The sequence below is a fragment of the Olea europaea genome, unplaced genomic scaffold (genome assembly GCF_002742605.1).
Source record: "Olea europaea var. sylvestris unplaced genomic scaffold, O_europaea_v1 scaffold1933, whole genome shotgun sequence".
Classification (NCBI taxonomy): domain Eukaryota; kingdom Viridiplantae; phylum Streptophyta; class Magnoliopsida; order Lamiales; family Oleaceae; genus Olea; species Olea europaea.
The window spans coordinates 72741-94211 of NW_019237161.1; the positions used below are offsets into that span (position 1 = coordinate 72741).

The following is a 21471-nucleotide window of genomic DNA, read 5'->3' on the forward strand; positions in this document are numbered from 1 at the left end:
AACAATTCCAATGGCAGTACTTTCTATGTTTACCAATATATGGAGACTAAGTCATGCCCTATAGACATTTCGTTTGAGCCTTAAAGAAAGGGGAATAAAGGTATTGAAAACATAACCCAAAAAGGAGAATTAAAAAAAAGAAAATCAAAATCAAAATCGAAATCTGTCGAGAAACAGCTCGTTTATACTAAAGCCGGCTTGAGGAAACAAATCACAAAATTCAAATAAAATATAGACAATATACGGCTGATTGTTGTCCATCCCTTTCTCTTCAAACGTCATATAATAATTTCCACAGTAGAGTACTTTGCTCTTGTAATTGTCAACTTCCTAGGGAGACTTTCTGGAAGCAAAATTTGTTTAAGATGGAGCCCGAAAAGCATACGAGTTCCGACACAAATTCAGGCCAAGAAAGTGATCATGAGAAGGAGAAAATCAACGAAGATGACAACACGGGTGTTGGAAGATCATACGAGTGCAATTTCTGTAAGCGCGGCTTCACGAACGCGCAAGCTTTAGGAGGACACATGAATATACACAGGAAAGATAAAGCCAAAGCGAAGCACAAAAAACAGGAGGGATCTTCAATTCAGAATAAATATACGAATGAAGATTTCTTAGATTCAAGATTTTTCCCTCCAGTTCCATCCAGTGATCATCATCATCAAACAAATAGTAATTATTTTACGGCTGTGAGGAACTATCAAGTCTACTTGCCATCGTCAAACCCTACTTCGTCTGCTCATGATTTTCATCAGAACAATTTGCCACGGGAAAATATTATATTTTTCGACGATCATAAGGATGCAAATCTCAGTCTGAGGATCGGTTCCCCACCTAGTAATGACGGACAGAACGAAAAGGTAAACGCGAAGGAAAATGAAGTAGATTTGGAGCTTCGTCTTGGCCACGGGAACGATCCATGATCAAGTATTCATTTATCGGTAATAAATCCAGTTTTACAGTGTACAGATATCCGCTTGAGTTTGCAGAAAGCCTTAATTACTTCGTATTCGAACACGAATTTGGAATATTTTCCTTTTTTAACTTTGGTTTGAAATATATAAGAAAAGAAGAATACAAGTTTGTTTACTGATTCTCTCTCTTTCTTCTCTTGTTCTCATGTGCAAGAGCATGAAATTAAAGATACATATGCAAAAGTAAAACTTCATACATTTTTTATGGCATTAATTTCGGTAATCCCTTTTTTTTTTGAATGAACAGTTCTATAGAATCTTAATTAGAAGAATTTTCAAATTTTACTCAAATAATTCTCTATCTAATTATACATTAGGGCTACCAGTCTTGAGAATGTGCTATCATCTCTCTCTTAATTTAAATTCTTTTAAACCTGTCCCAATAAATCATTAAGATAAAATATAAAGTCATAGAAAGTGTATGGAAAACTTAAAATTAAGCCAATAATTTCTTAATTAGGTCCGCATGCATGTATTGTTAAGTTTGAACATGAAAATCAGTTCATTATTTATTTCTCTACTTTTTTTTTTCCCTTCAATTGTAGTTTTCTTAGTACTGGGTATTGTAAGTTAATTTCATTCAGATCAACACATTTGTGAAACACGCGAGTTTAGTAAATTCACAAAAATTTGAGAAAAAGAAATAGAACTTTTGTACATTGTATTCAATAACACTAGCCACTGCACAACGTGCTTAAATGTATAATTTCTTTAATTTTGTTACGAATCAAAAAGTTAAGATAGACATTATAATCAGTTTCTCCTCATTCTGTGTTTATAGAGCTTTGGGATCTAAATTAATTAGGGTGTGCATACATATATTTGTCCATAATTGGATATTCTGATGCAAACTGATTTGAACACAGTCATTACTACTCTTTTCTTGCAAATCTCACATCCTAGGAAAGTTAGCACTTGATCCTGGTAACCAATTTATTCAAAGGCCTATTACTGGAAATTGAGGAAGATAAAGTTTCTCAAGTTTCTTGAGATGATATGCATCTTCAATTTTTGACCTAACATACATCTTTTTCCTTTGCTTTTAATTTTCTTATGGGCACTTCCTACAAAATATGATTGAGTATGCACCATCTTCCAACAAATCTGCTTGTACATATATACATATACATAGTGTTAACTGTGGCTTTGATCAATTTTAAAAAGAAAAATATTTGAGTTTTCTTCTCTCCTAGTGGCTTTGAGAAATTTTTCTTCCTACATGTAATAGCATACTTTCTTGTCCCACATCCAATAGAGATTAATTAGCTCTCACTGTGTGCTCCTAGAGAAGGAGCTCTTGAGTTTATGTTCCCATCTAAATTTGAATTACAAACAGTTTAATTTTTAAATTTTTCGAAATAAGTAATTGGATAATTAGATAGTACTTGTGGATACTATAAAATGTGTGGATAAAAGGTGATAGTATCGATTATAAGTAATCTTATAAACATTAGCCAAACATAGGCTTAGAGAGAGCTTTCTTTTAGTGAGACTGAGCTTTTCTTAATCTTTCTTGATGCATGTTTTGGGTGTTCAGAGTATGGGGTATCAGCACTTGTATTCTCCCATTTTGGTTATTAGTGAAATGTTCTTCTTGGCTTTGTGTAGGGGCGAACTTGACTAGAAAATCCTTTAAGCTAGGCTAATATGTAAAAATAATTTAATAAATAAAAACTCCGCAATTTTTTTTCACAATATATTTTATAAAGGAAGTTGGGCTGGGGCTGGCATGGACCCCCAAATCCGCCCCTGGGTGAATGTAGATTGACCACTGAACCACGTAAATTTGTGTTCCCTGTCTCTTTTAGGTTTAACCTAAAGTGTAATCATACGGACTCGATTAGTTTTCTTGTAGTCTGTTATAATAGCATAAAATATGAAATAGAGTTCAATAAAGAAAAATAGTTTCAATTTTAGTCCAGTAAAGGTGCGACCTATATTAGTTCAACAAAGGGTACTTAAGGGGTACGAGGGTTTTCTAACAACAAAGTCCAATGGTGAAAAAAGGCAATCTCTTAAGGGGGTACGTAGTGCATTTCGGTTATCACTGCAAGATAAAGACTACCAACTTTTGACATTTCAATGTTTAGGAAAAAAGAAAACTCAAAGCAATATGTTGTTATGGGAAACACATAACAATGTTGGCTCCTACTATGACATTATTTGTGGTAAAGTATTTTTTTTTTTTTTTTATAATTCTTGAGGCATATAATCTTAATTTTATGCAGAGTTTGGGTGTATTTCTTATCAATGTAGTTTAGGTGCTCTATACATTTAAGTAGTGGAAAGCTTGAGCTCAAAATTGAGTTAATATTGTATTCTGTTGCTCTATGCTGTCGTTTGTGGTCGCTTGACTTCAATTCTCCCACTTAACCAAATCCATTTTCTCATGCTTTCCTATGGTATCTTTTTACATGATGAACTTCTACGGTGAGCAACAAAGTTTTTGCCATCACTTCCTCAAGGTTGTGTATTTATATGAGAAGAAAAGCCCCATATTTACTTAGATACGCAATAATTTTGGGTTTATACGGTATTCAAGTACCTTAGAGATTGAACTACAATTCTAAACATGCAAGCTAGTCCGGGACTAAGATGTATGAGAAAAATCTCCTCACTTGTGTCAAACTAAGTTTGGGCCCCAATTAATCGTAATTATGGAAAATTTTATGACTATGAAGCCTCAAGGTGTTGGAGCCTTCATGTAACGCAACATTGGCACAATAGAGATGATGGCTTCGATAGAATATGTGATCTTACTAGTTGAGAGACAATAAGTTAATCATTCGTGAACCATGATGATATGGTGCACCAGCTCGATGTGGCCCACGAGGAGATATGGATTGTACGTGGGAACGAACGAAGAAAGGGAGCAAGACCTATATATTCAAATGAACAAACAAGAAAAGGACCAAAAAACTGGTATATATAACACCATAGCTCTATTATTTAACTCTGCAAAAAACCAACCCCTCAAAGATCGAACATTGTTTGTTGCTCTTATTCAAAGTCCTAACGCAGGCCTAATTAAAAATTACATGTTAATCCTTAGACTCGTAAGAAACATTAAAACTGACAAATTCACCCCCAAAACATTTTTTGTGGTCTCATCCATTGTCTCGTAACTGCTGTAATCTACTTGAAAAATTCATGGGAAAAATAATAGCAAACTAATCATATAAGCCGGATCTTGTAGAAGAAAATCGAGCGAACTGAAAAATAAATTTTGCCTTCCTCAACCATAAACATGATGATTTTTTCAACCCACCACAAGTAGAGTTATCTTGCCATCCTCCATGCAGTAAGATGCGCTTTCGTCACCCCCGGTGGCAATGTATGCCTTTGTTGACCTGTTTTGACAATAAAGATGAATACGTCTTTCTCCCTCATCAATCGAACCGTTTTTCTCCCTCATCAATTGAATCGCTTTACGGTTCAATGCTTGTCCGTATTCCTTTCAGCGTGTAGCTATTCAAAAAAGTTTCTTTTTGGCGTGTTGCTAGCTTTTCAATGTTCATTTCATTTTCGGACTCATAACAATGAGGAAATGATCGCTTCACTAATTTTACGCCGGATTCAAAAACCTGAAAACATATTCAACCCTCTCCCAGCCTCTTTTTAGATCTCTGTCTCTTCGAAATCAAGAAAATGTAGCATCATTATAAATTTGTCAACTTCGATACAATGACGAGTCATATCCTAGATTGAAGTTTTAAAAGGAGCCACTATGTAATACCTTAATCTAGTTAAAAAAAAAAAAAAGGAAAAAGGAAAAGTCAACATTGTCAAGCCAAAATAATAATAATAATAATAATATATATAAAGATATAATAAATGGGGCAGGCGGTGGTGGATATATATATATATATATAAACCAAACTCAAGTTAATCCATTATCCAACTAAACCAAATCCATTTCACTTACAAAGAGAGAAGCCGAGAGTTGGGAGAAAAGAAAGAGGAAAGAAAGAGGGAAAAAAAAAAAAAAAAAAAAAAAAAGAAGGAAGAAGAAGAAAAAAAAAAAAAAAATTTTTTGTCAACGTATTAGGAATTAAGTGGTCTATATTATTAGGCTTGAATTCCTCAATTTTGAAAGGTAAGTAAAAAGTTACTTATTATCAAGTTATGTTTGATTTTATAGTTGTTAGATTGTTAAATTAAATTCAATTTTATTAAAGGGATTAAGTGTAATAAACTATGAAATTGAGTAAGATGAAAGAAAAACTAGTTTTAGTTATTAAAGAGACTGTAGAAATCGTCCAAACGTGAAATGATTAAATTTGGGTATCGCCTATTTAATTATTGAAATTATTTAAAATAATTAATTATTTATTTAAAAATTATATAGTATTTCAGTCGACGATACTGACATCAGAACAGCTTACCAACCGGGTTGATTTTTCGAACATAGTACCTTGAGTGAAAAAATATAAATATTTTTTAAAGTATTTATAAATTAAGTATATTATAAAAGTATGTGCAATTATGTGAATTATTTGCTCGATTATGTGATTACAATGAAAATTTCTTTTTGTATGATCCATGCAGAATTTCAAGGATTATTTATGGTATGTTTGTGATTTGGTATATGAGACATGAAACATGTGATATTGATATTTGTTTGGTATGTGAGACATGCAATTTTGAGATCGACCAAAAAAGTACCCATGATTATATACTTCTTCTAGTTTATAGAGGGGTCTTGGCCGTGTTCTATCCTACACGGAGGGTTTTGACCTGACATTGGTCTTGATCGTGTACATATAGTTCACAGAGGGGCTTTGACCGTGTTCTAGAATTGATTATGAGAGGTCTTTGAGACCGACTTTTGTTCACTGAGGGGCCAAAGGCCCGTGGCGAAAGTATTTAACTCGAGAGGCGGATTACATATTTCAATCATAGGGTACATTTTTGTAGATTTTTTAGCACGTTTGATGTGATGAGATTATAACATGGTTATCAGCTGATGTTATATCATGATTTTGAGATGATATTTTACGTCCTTGTGTGAATATTTCATTTTTGGTTATAATTACATGATGTTATCTTGTGAATTATTAAATGGTATGAACTCGATTTTCGACATAAATGTAAAATTGAAAAAGTATAATTATTTTCGAACTTCTCCACTCACTGAGCTATCAACTCATATATTTTTTCACGATTTTTCCCATAGGTAGCAATAGATTCTTTTTAGCTGGAAGAGCCTAATGATTTCGGAATGAGAGCCACACGACATATTGAATATTATAATTCATATTGATGAAGCACGAAGTAAATATTTTGGGCCCATCGCATTATATTTTATATAAGCACTTGATTTTGTTGCTTTTTTTGAAATAATTCATAGTCAGCTTTAGTGATAGATTTGACATCTAGTCAGCATCTATTATCGGTGCACGTCACGTTTTACGTCCACTAGGATGATTCGAGACGGGTCGTGTCACACTATCTTGCTTTACATTGTAACACGTGAAAACCATTGCTTAAACGTGAAAACAATATTTAATACATATAAAAGTTTGAGTCACTCTAATTAATAAGGTTAGAGATTTGAAGACGCAAGGATTCAAACACTTTCAGCTAAAGGATGTAAATATAACTATATATACTAGGTACAATTTTTATTTATTTATTTTAAAAACCCTATAGCCACTCTAATTAATAAGGTCAGAGATTTAAAAATGTAAGGGTTCAAACACTCTCAGCTAAAAGATGCAAATATTACTGTATATACTAGCTACAATATATATATATATATATAGGGTAATTGGTGCAAAACGTCCCTACCTTTCAGTTTCATTGTGGAAAACGTCCCTACATTTAATTTTTTGGCATTTTTGCCCTCAAATCAACCTTTCGTTGCGATGAAGGTCCTTCCGTCCAAGTTCCATTCATTTTGTCGTTAATTAAAGAGAGAGAGCCATTTTTTGTCCAATCAGCAGGGATAAAACCGTCTTACCCAACGAAACCCCTCATTTTCTTCCTTCTTCACACTTCACAGCCCGAACGGTTCCCTTCGGCTCTCTCGCGCTTCTTCAAAAATTTTCATTTATCTTCTATTTCAACAATTATTGCTTCATTCTCCTCTCGTATGGTCGCATACCCGCAGCCGGCATAGTGGAAGCTTGCGTTGGGAGTTTGTCCAACGAGCGACGTCGGGTAAGAATCATTACTTGTTGTGTATTTTCGTTTTCCATTTCGTATTGTAGTGCTTTGCATGATTAAGTGTACGTGTAGGGTTTTGATAGTGTTTATTGTTGTTACGCAGGCCTTCAAGGAACAACATATTTCTTCCATATTTGAGAAACCCCAGCGACGAACGCCCAGATATGGTATGTAGTTCATCCCCTATTTTTTGTGTGAACTTCTCTGATTCCAATGTGCATTCACAAAATTTCGGATTGGAATCCCCCAATTTATGTCTGCTTTCTGTCACTCGTATTTTCCTTTGGCATGCATTAGTATCTATTTTGATTTTTTTTTTGGTGTTGAGGTTGAGTTATGTCACTGTCGTCCCTAATTTGTTGGTTGATTTTGATGTAAACTTTATACGATTGCTTACAGGTGGTAGGTCTGAATATTTTACTATCGAAGTGCATTATGAGGGCCAATTTTATGATAAGCCAAACAATGTGGTTTATGAAGGGGGATCCGTTCTTTTCGTCGACTTCTTTCATGCTAAATGGTGCAACAGAGAGAATTTTCGTAAATTCTTAGACGGGACTTGTGATGAAAGTGTGTTACAATTTTACTATAAGAAGCAAAAATTGAGCTTAGGGAAGGGGTTGATGAGACTAGAGAGTGAAGAGGATATTAACGGAATGCTTAGGGATAGGGATGAACGTCCAGATGTGAAAATATATGTTGTAGCCCAAAAGCAATTATATGCATTGCCGTGGAATCCTTCACATTCACAAGTTGATGAAGACCAACCATTTGAAGGTTGTTATATCCCTTCAGTTGTTGAAAACGAAGGAAATGAGCCTAAAGATAGTTGGTCAGATAAATATTTTGATGAAAATGTTGACGAGTTGTGGTCACAATACGAGCAAACCTTACAATACCAAAATGAGGTAGATACAAATGTAAGTGATTTGAATCCGGAGGAAGATCAAAATGAAGAAACAAGGGTGGAAGAAGAGGAAGTTGAAGGTTTGGTGGAATCCGATTATGAGATGGAGCCGGAGCCGGAGCCTGTAGATACTACTGAAGTAGGGAGTGAAAGAGTTCATTTTCATTTCGGATTTGGTATGTCGAATGAGCAGCCTGTTAGAAATTCAGATATCGACTACGGGGACTCCGATGATTTACAAAGCATTTATAGTGAAGAGGAAGGCACTAGAGCTTCAAGAAGGAGGGCTTCCAATGATGCTTTCAATGTGGGGACAGATATGGAGGATCTAGTGTTCAAAACAGATAACTTGAACATTATTCTTTATTTCAAATTTAAACTTGCTTATGTACTTTAGTGTCATGAGGTCTGATATGCATTGAATTTTTTTGACTATGCAGGCTTGATATTTGAGTCGAAGGCCATACTAAAGGCTGCAATCACCTCACATTCAGTTACAAAAAATAGAGAGATTAAGTTCAAAAAGGATGATGCTTGTAGATTGAGAGCCAAGTGTAAGGGAGATTGTCCGTGGGTGTTGTATGCTACAAAGGAGCATGGTAAGGAAAGTTGGGTGATCAAAACTTTTGTGGAGGAGCATACTTGTCCCATGGTATACAAGAACTTCAGGGTGACCTCATCCTAATTGGCAGATAGCTATCTAGCTGATTGGAGGGTGAGCAAAACATGTCAGTTACTGTATTTATGGAGAGGGTTAAGCGAGATGGTTTAGGTGATATCTTAGCTTGGCAGGCATATAGATCGAAGGAGAAGGCGCTCGAAAAAATTAGAGGGAGTGTGGTGGAGCATTACAAATTACTGTGGGATTATTGTGAGGAGTTAAAGAGGACAAATATTGGGACCACTGCATTGGTTGAGGGGCAGCTGGAGAATTTCGACGGTTGTATATTTGCATTGGGGCATTGAGAGATGGTTTTATTCAAGGTTGCAGAAGGGTGATTGGGGTAGATGACTGTTTTTTGAAGACAGAGCTTGGTGGCCAATTGTTGACAGCAGTTGGTGTTGATGCGAATAATGGTATGTATCCGGTGGCATATGCAGTTGTGGAGGTTGAAAATGGGGATAATTGGAAATGGTTTTTGGAGTTATTGAAGGATGATTTGCACATACATAGCAGTCAACATTGGATATTCATTTCAGATAAGCAAAAGGGATTGACAAATGCAATTGGGACATTGTTTGAGAATTCGCAGCATAGGACGTGTGTCAGACATCTATACAACAATTTCAGCGTCTGTCACAAGGGTTTAGCATTGAAGAACTATTTGTGGGATGTAGCTAGAGCCACTACTATATCACAGTGGCGTCAGCACATGCAACAGATGATGGACTTGGACCCGGCTGCTTATGGATGGCTTGAAGAAAAACCAGCTTCCCATTGGAGTAAATCCCACTTTAGAGAGTGGAATCAGTGTGACATGCTTCTCAACAACTTATGTGAATCATTTAATAGAACAATTGTGGCTGCAAGAGAGAAGCCGATCTTAACCATGGTGGAGGATATCAGGGTATATTTGATGAGGAGAATTGTGGCCTGTAGAGAGTCTTGTGATAGGTGGACAATAGCAGTTAGACCTAGAATTCAGAAGATTTTGGACAAAAATGGTAAACTTGCAAGGTTTGAGTGGGCTGAGTACGCAGGCGATGAAAAGTTCCAAGTTTGCCACAATGCCAGGATTGTGCTACATGCTGTGGATTTAAGGGCATGAACTTGTACATGCCGTGGTTGGCAATTATCAGGAATTGCATGTAGCCATGTCATTGCCTCAGTTGTATCTAGAGGCCTGAACGTGTTGGAGTTCGTGGATGACATCTATAAGAAGGATGCATACATGAGAACATATACGCCATCAATTTCTCCCATCACAGGTCCGGACGCATGGCCTACCCCAGGTTTGAACCCTCTCACTCCACCGGTATACACGAAGAGGCCTAGGAGGCCAAAGAAAAATAGAAGAAAAGAGGTGAATGAGGTGGCTTCTTCAAGTCAGCCGAAGAGGTCCAGTCAGTCCAAGAGAAATGCCAATACTTCACAATCAACTTCAGAAACAACGGAAGGTCAACGAAAAAGATCGGGGCTAATAATGACATGTACGAAGTGCGGTGAAGCAGGACGCAATAGGAGAGGCTGCAAAGGGGCACCACCTCCAGCACCTTGTTAGGATGAAGCTATCTGGGTCTGCCAAGTTCACTTATTAATTTTTTGGCTTTTGTTTTTGTTATTTAGTGCACAAATTGTCTGCATGTAGTGGATATAATATAGCACTTTGGGAACATTTTTTGGTGTTTATGTACTGGGAAAATGTAGCAAGTTCAGGAATTATGTTTCTGTCACAGTGGATATTTTGCACAGTTGAAATGAATTGTATCTATTTTTGCTTCAGTTTTTAGATATTTTTGCTTCAGCAGGTACTGGATATTTTTGTTTCAGTTTTCGATTGATTGGTGGATGAATTGTGTCTCAGATTCTGTAATAAAATTGTGTATTTAGGGACTTTTGAGCTGGTGTGTATCAACAGGTGGTATATGGAAGAAAACAAGGAATTCTCTCGCCAAATTTTTTCTAAAAGTCAGGGACGTTATTCGCAAATATTTCTAAAAAGTAGGGACGTTATTAGCAAATATTTCTAAAAGGTAGGGACTGTACTCGCAAAAATTTTTATAGGTAGGGATGTTTTAAGCCAAAATTATAACTACGTAGCGATTATTAGCGCAGGGTTCATCGATTCCGAACAGGACCCATTCATCTTCTCCAATGAGCCAAAATGGGTCATTCACCATTGAACTGATACATATAACAGATACATAAATCACAGCACCCATTTCTACTCGATCTCCTCCATTTATCCCATGGTCACAATAAGCATAAACTAGAAATAAATATCAAGTAGTCATCTCTATAAATTCACCAACCATTCAATATATTTCTTACTACATTTTTCCAGAAACCTAACATAAAAGCAGCAGTGATTGTCGGAATTAACCCGTGATCTGTTCTTTAATTAACGACATTTTTTTTCTTATTTAATGTAATAATTTAAAGTATTTTCACACCCATTTTTCAACAATTGTTATATATATGGACTACGTAGAAGGCGGGAATAAGGGATTCAATGGGTGAGACGGTTTTACCCCTGCTGACTGGATAAAAAATGACTCTCTCTCTTTAATTAACGGCAAAATGGATGGAACTTGGACGGAAGGACCTTCATCGCAACGAAAGGTTGATTTGAAGGCAAAAATGTCAAAAAATGAAATGTATGGACGTTTTCCACAATGAAACTGAAAGGTAGAGACGTTTTTTGCCAATTACCCTATATATATATTTTTATTTATTTATTTAATTTTTTTTAAAACCCCATATAGCCAGAATATTTATTAATTGATAATAAAAGCAAAGAAACCCAAAAGTTTTGGGCGGAACACAAGACATAACCTACTGACACAAAAAAAAAAAAAAAAAAAAAAAAAAAAAAAATTTAAAATTAATTGATAATAAAAGCAAAAAAACCCAAAAGTTTTGGGCGGAACAAAAAAAATAACCTACTGAAAAAAAAAAAAAAAAAAAAAAAGAAGAAGAAGAACTCTTAATCAGAAAAAAATACTGAAAAAAAAAATTGGAAAAATGGGAAAAGTCTAAATGTCCTAATTATACTATTTGTGAGATATTTCTTGGAGTTCGTGATTCCTCTTATAATCAGTGTCATGTTTTGAATTGGTATCTGTCTATATCCCACGTTTACTAGTTAGTTCCATGACTGAGTATCCCATTTGAGGTCTATGTCCAGATAGCCTGCTTGTTTCATTTTGCAAAGCCAACTTTTGCTTGGGGTTAGAATTGTATTATAATTTAGGGTATTGAGCTTAATTAGTTAAAGGAAAAAGATAAAAAAAAGTTATCCGATTCTCTCCTGCATGGACTCTGACTTTTACATTTTCGTAATCTAATCAGGAGAAAGCCTTCTTTTTTTTTCCTTTTTTTTCAAGTGCCAAAATTCATATGCTTATTCCTTGTATTATATGTATTTTTTATAGAGTTTATTGCAAGTATTGATGGATCGAGCTCTTATCCTTCTAAGCACTTTAATGCAACTGTAGGGACATCGTGTACAATAATACTGATGAGCCATTTGGAGGCTCTGTGAATTAAATGTATTTTTATTTATTTTTTTATTTTTGATTGTTCAAACGTAAAATGACTAGCATGGCTAGATATAAAGGTAACTTTGAACTCAGTTCGAATTAAAGACAATAAAGACATCATGTACGAGTCAAAGAAAAAAAAATCGTAATCTCTTCTTAACATGAACCATATATGTACCAAGAGCAAACAAATCTTAATCTTGTGCTCAACGACTTAAGACACACTCCACAATACGAGGCTTCTTTCAACTGGGTCAACGTGTAGGGTCGTATAAAGTGAGGAGTTAAATCATGTATAGAACATCTATTTGATATTTCTTTTGCGAAGTAATTGTTAAAGTATTTAACCTTAGTTTATTACTTTATATATATAGAATTAAAAAAAAATTAATTTACACGATTTAAAGATTTCAAGTACAACATTTTTAACTTATGACACGTCTCATTTCTTTATCACACACTTATATTCTTTGCAATTTATTTATTTATTTATATATTTTTGTTTTAAAAACAAATTTTATTTTATGTGTCTGTCTCGTAATTATCCGCTTGTTAAGCTAGCACTTTGATTGTTGAATCGATAACCTGGTTTTATGATCGAGCCAATGAGCAGTCTGAGTAAACAAGCAAGACCTCAACTTGGATCCAAACCCTGGGTGTATCCTGACCCATCCCGAATTTAAAGATCCATTATAGACCATCTAAAGTTAGGCCCATATTTTCCAGTTCGACCCACTTGCAGCCATAAATAAAGGATACGAATTAAGGCATGTTTGTCCCCCTTTAATTTCAGAAAGTGTATTATGAAATAGTGATTAATATTGAAATGTATAGTTAAAAAAGAAATTTATTTATTTATGTGTAATATTATTTTAATAAAAAATATGTAGTTAAAAATGAGTACTGTAGAAAAAATAATATGGTAGAATGTGGTATAATGATTGACAAATAAATGCTTATTCTTTTTCATTGTCTGATTTAAAGATGTAGTCCTCTTTAATGACGTAATCTTTAATGACGTAAATTCTTAGATCAAGTGGTCCAAAAAATTGTTGAACATTACATTGGAAAAGATTATGCATGGTAATTGATTTTTTTGTTTTTTTTTTTTTGCTATTTATTTTTATTCTTTAATCTTGTTTTATGTACCTAAAATTATTTCGCAGTCAATAGTAACTAGGTTTCTTCGAAGTTTCCTTCCTGTGTTTCTCCTGGCCTACCACACCCAAATAATTGACACATCAATGTTTTAATCAATCACATAACACAACTTTTTCAAACAAAATCCAATTAAAAAAAGAAAAAAAAATCAACTTTTGGCAAGAATTTGTTGTCCCATCATTTTTTTCCTCCTATCTTTATGTTTCTTGTCGTTTATCGGAGTGCTTTTATTTTTGACAAAACCCAAAACCAGCATAAATAAAATAAAACTAATATAGACAATACAGCATTATTGAGTAGCTGGTCCACTACCATATTTTTGCCATAATTATTCACGAGCGATATATTCTACTCTTCCTATCTAGAAACTTTCCTAATTAAGCTACTTGGTTTGAAGTGATGATTAAAAAATATACAATAAAGTCACTTGTCCAGGATTAAAAATAAGAGAGTAAAGAGATAAGCTAATGTGTTAGAAAATTATTGGATATTTCTGTTTTAATTTTTCAAATTGTCCAATCATGAATCAGCATGTGTCCCATATGGATTTGAGTCTGAATTTGAATTTGAATGTTTAGCATGATTCAAAAATATGTATACTTTACAAATAAAAAGCTTGTTATATTTTCTACCAAATAAGCAGGAAAATAGAGAAATATTTTACAAATTTGAATCCTTAAATATTTATGACTTGTTTCTAAATCCAACACGTTCTTATGCACTTTGGTAGACCGTTTTATACTTTAGACAATAAAAATCTCAATAAGTTATTTAATGAGGAAAATACTCAAATTATTTTTATCCAATTAGTTTATCCCTCCATATCCAACTCGTACTGAATTAGCCCTTCCTCTGGGAGGTGTTGTAATTGAAGGGATTAGTAATAGGGAAAACATTGTAAAAGTTTACTTATGAGTAAAAAAATAGTACTTATCTTTAAAAAATTTACTTATAGCAAAAAATCAGACAAAAAATTGTTTTTGTAAAAAAAAATTTATAACTAAAAAAAAAAATTACTATTTATACCTAAAAAAAATTCATTTATAGGTAGAAAAATCACAACTAAACATTTATTAATAGATAAAAATCATTTATAAGATAAAATTTGCTTATTAGTATAAAAATTCACTAATAAGTATTATACTAAAAACTTTACTTATATGTACATTTTTTTATTTATGAGTAAAGAAAATCACATATAAGTTAAAATCTCATTTATATATAGAAGAATTTTATTGGTTGTGCAACCGAGATCGACAATCCCGATTGACAATCTCCTCAAAGGAGGGGGCCCAAGATTTTTTTAATCATCATGGGCCTTCTTCCATGTGTATGGTTGTCAATCGTGGTTATCAAACTCGATTGTATATGCAACATGGATGATATATAAAATTATCTGTGTAAAAATTCCATTATAAGTTAAGATTTACTTGTAAATAATGAATTACATATAAGTTAAAAATTCATTTTTATGTAAAAAACTTATATATAAAATTCACTTATAAGTTAAAAATGTACATATAAGTGAAATATTTTTTGAATAAAAATTATCTTCGAGGTTAAAAATCATCATACGTAATCAAAGTACTTATAGAGTTATAGTATAAAATCAGCTATAAGTTCAAAAATATTGCATAACTAAAAAAATTGTCATAGTATTTTTTTTTTTTATTACATGCATGGTCTTATAATATTGGGTGGCACCAAACATCGTGCTAGAATAGTACACACAATCCGTGAGGAATCAAATTTAAAAAAGATAGTATGTATGATATAACAGTTTGAACACATAGGCTCGAGTCGTCATAGCTTTCTATCGTGTCTCCTAATATTTAAACCAATACTTCTGCTTTATGAAAGACATATCGCAAAACGAATAGTATGTATGATATAACTACTTATTTAAAGAGGTTTGATCATTAAATTTCTAATACTGTCTAAAGAATAATGCTATGTTGCCCTATATGATTGCAACCTTAGTCTAAATGCACTAAATGATAGGTTAAATGAAATGAGAAATTAAATGAGTTATTTAATTCTAACTATCAATTAATAACACATTAACGCCACCTATACTGAGGTTACAATTTAAGCGGGGCTAAATAGCATTACTCTTGTCAAAAAGATGAGTCATTCTCGTGCATTGTTTCTTTTAGAATTCTATAATCGTGATAAATAGATTCATTAACTATTTTCAATCATTTGCAATAAATATAATTCCATTAAAAAAACACAATTATTGATTAATGTCCAAATAATACGTATATCTAAATTGCAACTTGTTTAATCATTGATAAAATTAATGTCAAATTAAGCAACTGTCTTTAACTAGTTGACAGACATATATGACATAATCTGATTTCCTAAAGCAACCTTGCATTAATCAAATGAAGCAACAACAAAATGTATGGCTTGCGACTCCTCAAACAAAAGTATGAACTTCCTAGCCACAAATTATAAAGTACAGCCGGCCATTGACTTGTCCTATTATTAATTAGTACATTCTAACTAATAATAATCCAAAAAGATTTGATTCGCACATGTAATTTCTCATTTTCCTTTAGGGAAAAAATGTACTGCAGCTCATATATCTATCTTACCAATAAGAAATTGGCGCTCTAATAATTCTCAATTGTAGCTAACTTCATAAAGTTGAACACGTGTGATCCATCAAGAAACAACTATCCAACTTTAATAAAAAAAATGAAGAACCATTTTCACCATTTAAATATTGGGAGCTAAAATGCAGTTAGGACAATAAGTTAGGCACCAACATTGCAATTCTTTATTTTGAGTAATGATACTTTTAAGCAATGTAAATCTTTTCAAATTTTAATTAAGAACATAATATTTCAATTCTCGTGTTATCATGCTATGAAGATGATTTTATTTAAGACGGATAATAAGGTATTTTTTGTGGAAATTATAGAACAATTATAACTATTTCTTCTTCTTCTTCTTCTTCTTCTTCTTCTTCTTCTTATTTTATTTTTTTATTTTTTTACTATTATTATTTTTTACATAGTTGTATACTTATCAAGTTCTTTCAGTAAATTGTATACAACCATCTCTTCAACGATAGTGAATTTGATTTAGTTAATTCTTTATGATTATGTTTTATTAAGATTTGGGATTCCAAGGTAATAAGTCATTAATCTTGTAGGAATGTCCCAAACCCTTATCTATTGTAGATTTATTCTTATAGGTCATTTATTTCTTTTCATAATATATTCATTGTTTGTAGTGTATATCATCATTCACAACCTCTAGAAGTGGTGGCACTTTTTAGCCAATCACAAAGTGTTTCTTTGAAAGAGGAAAAATTAAGATCCAAAATCATAATTTAACATTAAGACAAAAGCTGATGTATGTTGTTAAGAGAAAAATATCTTCACGTAGGTTAGTTGTTTAAGTTGTTCAAGATTCAAAATTGCCCTTCACTTTCCTTGCTCACCCTTTAGAAATATAGCTTTGAGGAAGTGATTTAAGATCGTGGGAATTATTCTCTCATTTTTGGAAGTTTTTCTTATACTAAGACGAAATTTCTCTAAAGAACCAATAATTGAAGAGGTATTCAATGATCCCTGGCTTGTGAAGATGATAGGATAGGCGGTGGAAAATATACATGAATCTTTATGACAAACGTTAGCTAATTGACTTGAATTTGAAACCAATTCGTCAAATTGTGAGTGCGGGTGGAGAACAACAAATGAGGATGCCACTAATTTTGTTGAAAGATCAATGTCATATATGCTAATAGTGAGTGACTGGGTCATGTATCCCCTTGAATTTCGGAACTATAAATCTTGGAAATCAATCTCTTCCATCCATCTCATCACACTCTATTGGGTTTTCTTTTAGTCTTTTTTTATCTAAATTGTTTTTCGAAAATCATTTTACTTTTGAAATTAGTGCTTAATTTTAACAATAATCTTTAAGACTTACTTCCTTTGTATTGAGTATCGGTACTTTGAGTGTTGAATTAGCTTTAGGGTTTACTTATTATAGGATTTTCAAGCAAGTAATAGGTAACCTTTGCTATTTTGTATGAAATCTTTATTATAGGATTTTGAGCAAATTTTCCAGTTAAAAATTTGTTAATAAAATTATCACTTAAAAAGACGGTGACCAAATACTCGTTACAAATTAATCGTACTGTTCAGATAAATTTCTAGTATGAGATTGTCTATAAAAATATTAGATTGGTCAAGGAATTGTTGTAGACATCAAATCATACCGTAGAAGACACATCCGTGTTAAAAAATTCAATTAACCGCGTGGACGACTAACAGATCAAATTATCATCTAGAAAATTAAACTAAGAAGCCACACACTTTTTTTCTCTTTTACTCGCCTTACGACCTTTACCCTCTACATATTGATTGGTTTTAATTTTTTAAATTACGTTAAGCAAATGTCCATTGGATTAAACAAAATGGCATGTACTACACGACATAGACACGATCGATTTTCAATGAAAAGCCAAACATTTGGGTGGCGTTTTGTTTCTAAACGACCCCACCAAGCAAATAATATTATATTTTCCTACACACTATTAATTTCGTGGTTAGGGTAGTCCAAGTCATATTAATTAAAAGTTTAGTGGATTCTCTTTCAAGGACATTTACTTTTCAATTTCATTGGCTACTCTGGGTGCGTCGGATTGACTTAAAGTCCTTATTGATTTAGTCAAAAATCAAAATTTTAATAGATTTTGTTGAAAATTGTGGATCCAATAAAATATGTAATTAAAATTAATTGTTGATTTTGACTTAAATTTTAATCAATTTTTTAAAATTAGTATCATGTATGTCTTTAGTGGAGGGCTGCATAGATTATGCGAGTGGTAGTGTGGTAACACTTGGAAAGGCAAATGGGAACAAAAGGGCGAATCAATTTGTTTTATTAGTCTTCAAAGATGGTTAATTTAATAGGAATTAGTAATTATTGAATCTAATAGGGCCCCTCATATTGGACTTTTAGCATTGGAATGCTTCAACCAAGTTGCTAATTAATCAATATTAAATTCTTAAGATTAATTAATTAACTCTGACACGTGAATTCATGTGAAGTGGGTCCTCCATGTTACTCCAACTTTGCCATATCCTTTCCGTATTAAGACAAAATCCTATAAAATTATTTAATCTTTGATTGTAAAATGTTATAAGATACGAGGGTGTTAATTCACACATTTTTATATGAAATGAGAATGTATCTCTACAAATTTCTAGTCTAATTTAATCTATTTAATGACAAGGATATACTAAAATAAAGTATGCTTCAAATATCTACACCTGCTATTTTATTTACATTCGGTTAAGAAAGAGTGACGAGAATTCTGACAAAAAAAGAAAAAAGAAAAAAAGAAGAAGAATTAATAGTAAATAACTTAGTATTGGCACTCTCGAGTACTAACCATCGTAAATGTTGGCGAATCTATTATCAATGTGTAGAGTGGGCTCATATGAAGGATATGTTAATAGCTTTATTTAGCCATTTTGTGTATATAATACAAAAAATGAAAAAGATTGACCTATTGATCTATCATGTTCGGGAGATCAATGTATCTATATCATTTATTCCAATGCGACATAAAACATTGTATAAATCACATTAAAAAATTGATTATTTATTTCTGTGCGATAAAAAAATTCATTGTATACACTTGAAAAATTAAATGATCACAGACATAATAATCGATCCTAAATTAGAATAAAACTTTCAAAAAAGTATGTACAACAGTTTCCAGCAAAATATCGACATAAAATGGATTCATGTTGGGAAATAAAGAAGTCTAAATGAATGAATAATTCATCTGATTATAGATACTTTGGAACTCTACTCTTATCACTTCGAATTCATATAATTAACGAACATAATTTGATGGGTATGAATGAGAATGAGAGCTTTGAGATTTTTGTCGAAGTGATGGGAAGCAGTCATCATGTGGCATAATTGATAAAGTTTATGTGTCAACTAATTATTTTCATCACCCACGTCAATGAATTATAACTAGTAAACCTTTATTTAATTAGGAATATGTCTAGTCAATCTTTCAACACGTTTATACTGAAAAATATGTCAAAAATGCGTGTTGAATTATTTTCATTCCACATCTAAGCGACTGAATAAATGCGATAAGAGCCCAAAAAGAGGTAAATATTCTATTATCCTTCTTTGTTAAATGATATCCCTAGACGAAGGTTATATGAGACTATAGTATATATTAAGTAGGGCAAGAAAAGTTTGATGTTTTCCAAGAAATCAAGTTAAAAAAATTAAATCTTTAAACCCTCCCACTGATAAACTTAGTTAACATATAAAAGATATTAATTTGTGTTGAAAGTTTGCTTTCTAATTTTAAATAAATTCACAATGATCACAAAATAATAATAATAATAATAATAATAATAATAATAATAATAATAATAATAATAATAATAATAATAATAATAATAAGATAAAATAAAATCAATTTTTCAGAAGGAATCTTGACAAGATCCGCATCTACTAACTGTTCGAGCATCAAAATACGTCGCCTGTCGTGGTTATTAATTGTATAGGTGATAATTGGTTAAGGAGTCAATGTTTTTAACATTTTCTAAATTTTAAATTAATCATTATGATTGTTTTGAAATCTTATAAATATGTTACTATTGTTCAAACGTAACTTCATCAATAGGATACATGACATGGGCTTTTATTATTGTTCATTTATGTATACAGTATATGCTCCTAACGTATTGGAGAAGTCAACTTTGTTGAGCGCCTCATTTTGAAGTAAAAATTATTTTGAAATAGTGATTTTTCTGGAGAATATATGATTTAAAAATAAGAAATTTTTTTGATTTACATGTAAAATTATTTATTGGAGAATGTATGGTTGAAAATAAATTTCAAAAAATAAATTTTGAAAAAATGGGGCTCAAATAAGGGTTAATTTAAATTTTTTTTGGGGCTAATATAAAACAAGTCGACAATTTTAAATCTTCAATTATTTATTTTCTTCATAAACTAGTAGGAGGCTATAGTAAACTCCCAACGAATTGATGATTTGTTAATTTTCTATCTTATAAAATGATTAATTGGAGCCATTCTTAATTAACTTCTTTCATACACGGCCTCACTATATATTATTTTACATTATCAAGACCTAATAAAATATTTCAAATGTTCCATGCATTGTTAGTAAACTTTCCAATTCCATTATCATTTTTAAAAATAGAAATGCTCCAATTTTCTTGGCTTTGTATTCGATAGTTGGAGATCTCGCTTTAAGTCTGCATTACATACCTTTTTATTTTTAATGAACTATTTATTATGTTTTATAAAATACAAGAGAGTATCGAACGTGTTTCTTTCTTTTTCGTTAAATAAAAAATAATTAAACCTATCCAAACATCTATGCATCCTGCACCACCATCAACTATTTCATTTGAATTAATGAAAGGAAAGAGAGAATGCCCAAATGCTAAAAAGTTGCCCCATTTTAAGTGAATGTATCCAGTGCATAAATGTATCAACTAAATTGTCCCACGAAGCACAACATATATTAAAGAAGAAAAAGAATTATAAATACATCATGTTTTGAAATAAATATTTTTTATAAATTCCTTTAAACTATTGTTGGAAATGAGGAAGTAATTAAAAATATTCTCTATAATTCAAAATAGCAGTACTGGACAGACAAGGTCATGTAGGCCCTGTCCGTGCCCTATTGGAGGGGTCGCTTATCTCCAATAGGGGGGCGCCAGTTTGGCACCCTGTTTGGATGTTGGCCCTATCCAAGAAGATTAATTAAATCCCAAAAATCTAGTCCGAAGTGTTTATTAAAAATCTTATGATTTACATTGCACGTTACATTAAGAATATAGAGCTAAAGCTGCTCTACCTAATAAATATTAGTAAGCAAATTACATAACATAATTATATTTATTAAACGTGAGATTCATATATAAAACTGATATTTTAAATTCTAAATATATAGGATTAAACAGAGAAAAGCAAATATAGAAACCATATTTTTATTGCAAACATACTTGATTAACCAGGAAA

The 21471-nt window shown here is 32.2% G+C and overlaps 2 protein-coding genes across 2 annotated transcripts; both read left to right on the top strand.

The window, feature by feature from the left end:
• The first annotated feature begins 365 nt into the window (after nt 1-365).
• Nucleotides 366-926, top strand: LOC111379129 (transcriptional regulator TAC1-like). Its single transcript, XM_023002462.1, has one exon. It carries the CDS (start codon nt 366-368, stop codon nt 924-926), a length of 561 nt encoding a protein of 186 aa, XP_022858230.1.
• Nucleotides 927-8778: 7852 nt separating this feature from the next.
• Nucleotides 8779-10679, top strand: LOC111379130. The gene is made up of 6 exons (XM_023002463.1): nt 8779-8995; nt 9037-9753; nt 9853-10170; nt 10340-10403; nt 10522-10582; nt 10632-10679. The coding sequence occupies exons 1-6, from the start codon at nt 8779-8781 to the stop codon at nt 10677-10679; spliced, it is 1425 nt and encodes a 474-aa protein (XP_022858231.1).
• The last annotated feature ends 10792 nt before the right edge of the window (nt 10680-21471 follow it).

Coding starts and splice junctions, on each gene's coding strand:
- LOC111379129 (XM_023002462.1), top strand. CDS start 366: ATGGAGCCCGAAAAGCATACGAGTTCCGACACAAATTCAGGCCAAGAA.
- LOC111379130 (XM_023002463.1), top strand. CDS start 8,779: ATGTCAGTTACTGTATTTATGGAGAGGGTTAAGCGAGATGGTTTAGGT. Junction 10,171..10,339: donor AACTTCAGAAACAACGGAAG/GTCAACGAAAAA, acceptor TTTGTTATTTAG/TGCACAAATTGTCTGCATGT. Junction 10,583..10,631: donor TGAATTGTGTCTCAGATTCT/GTAATAAAATTG, acceptor GTGTATCAACAG/GTGGTATATGGAAGAAAACA.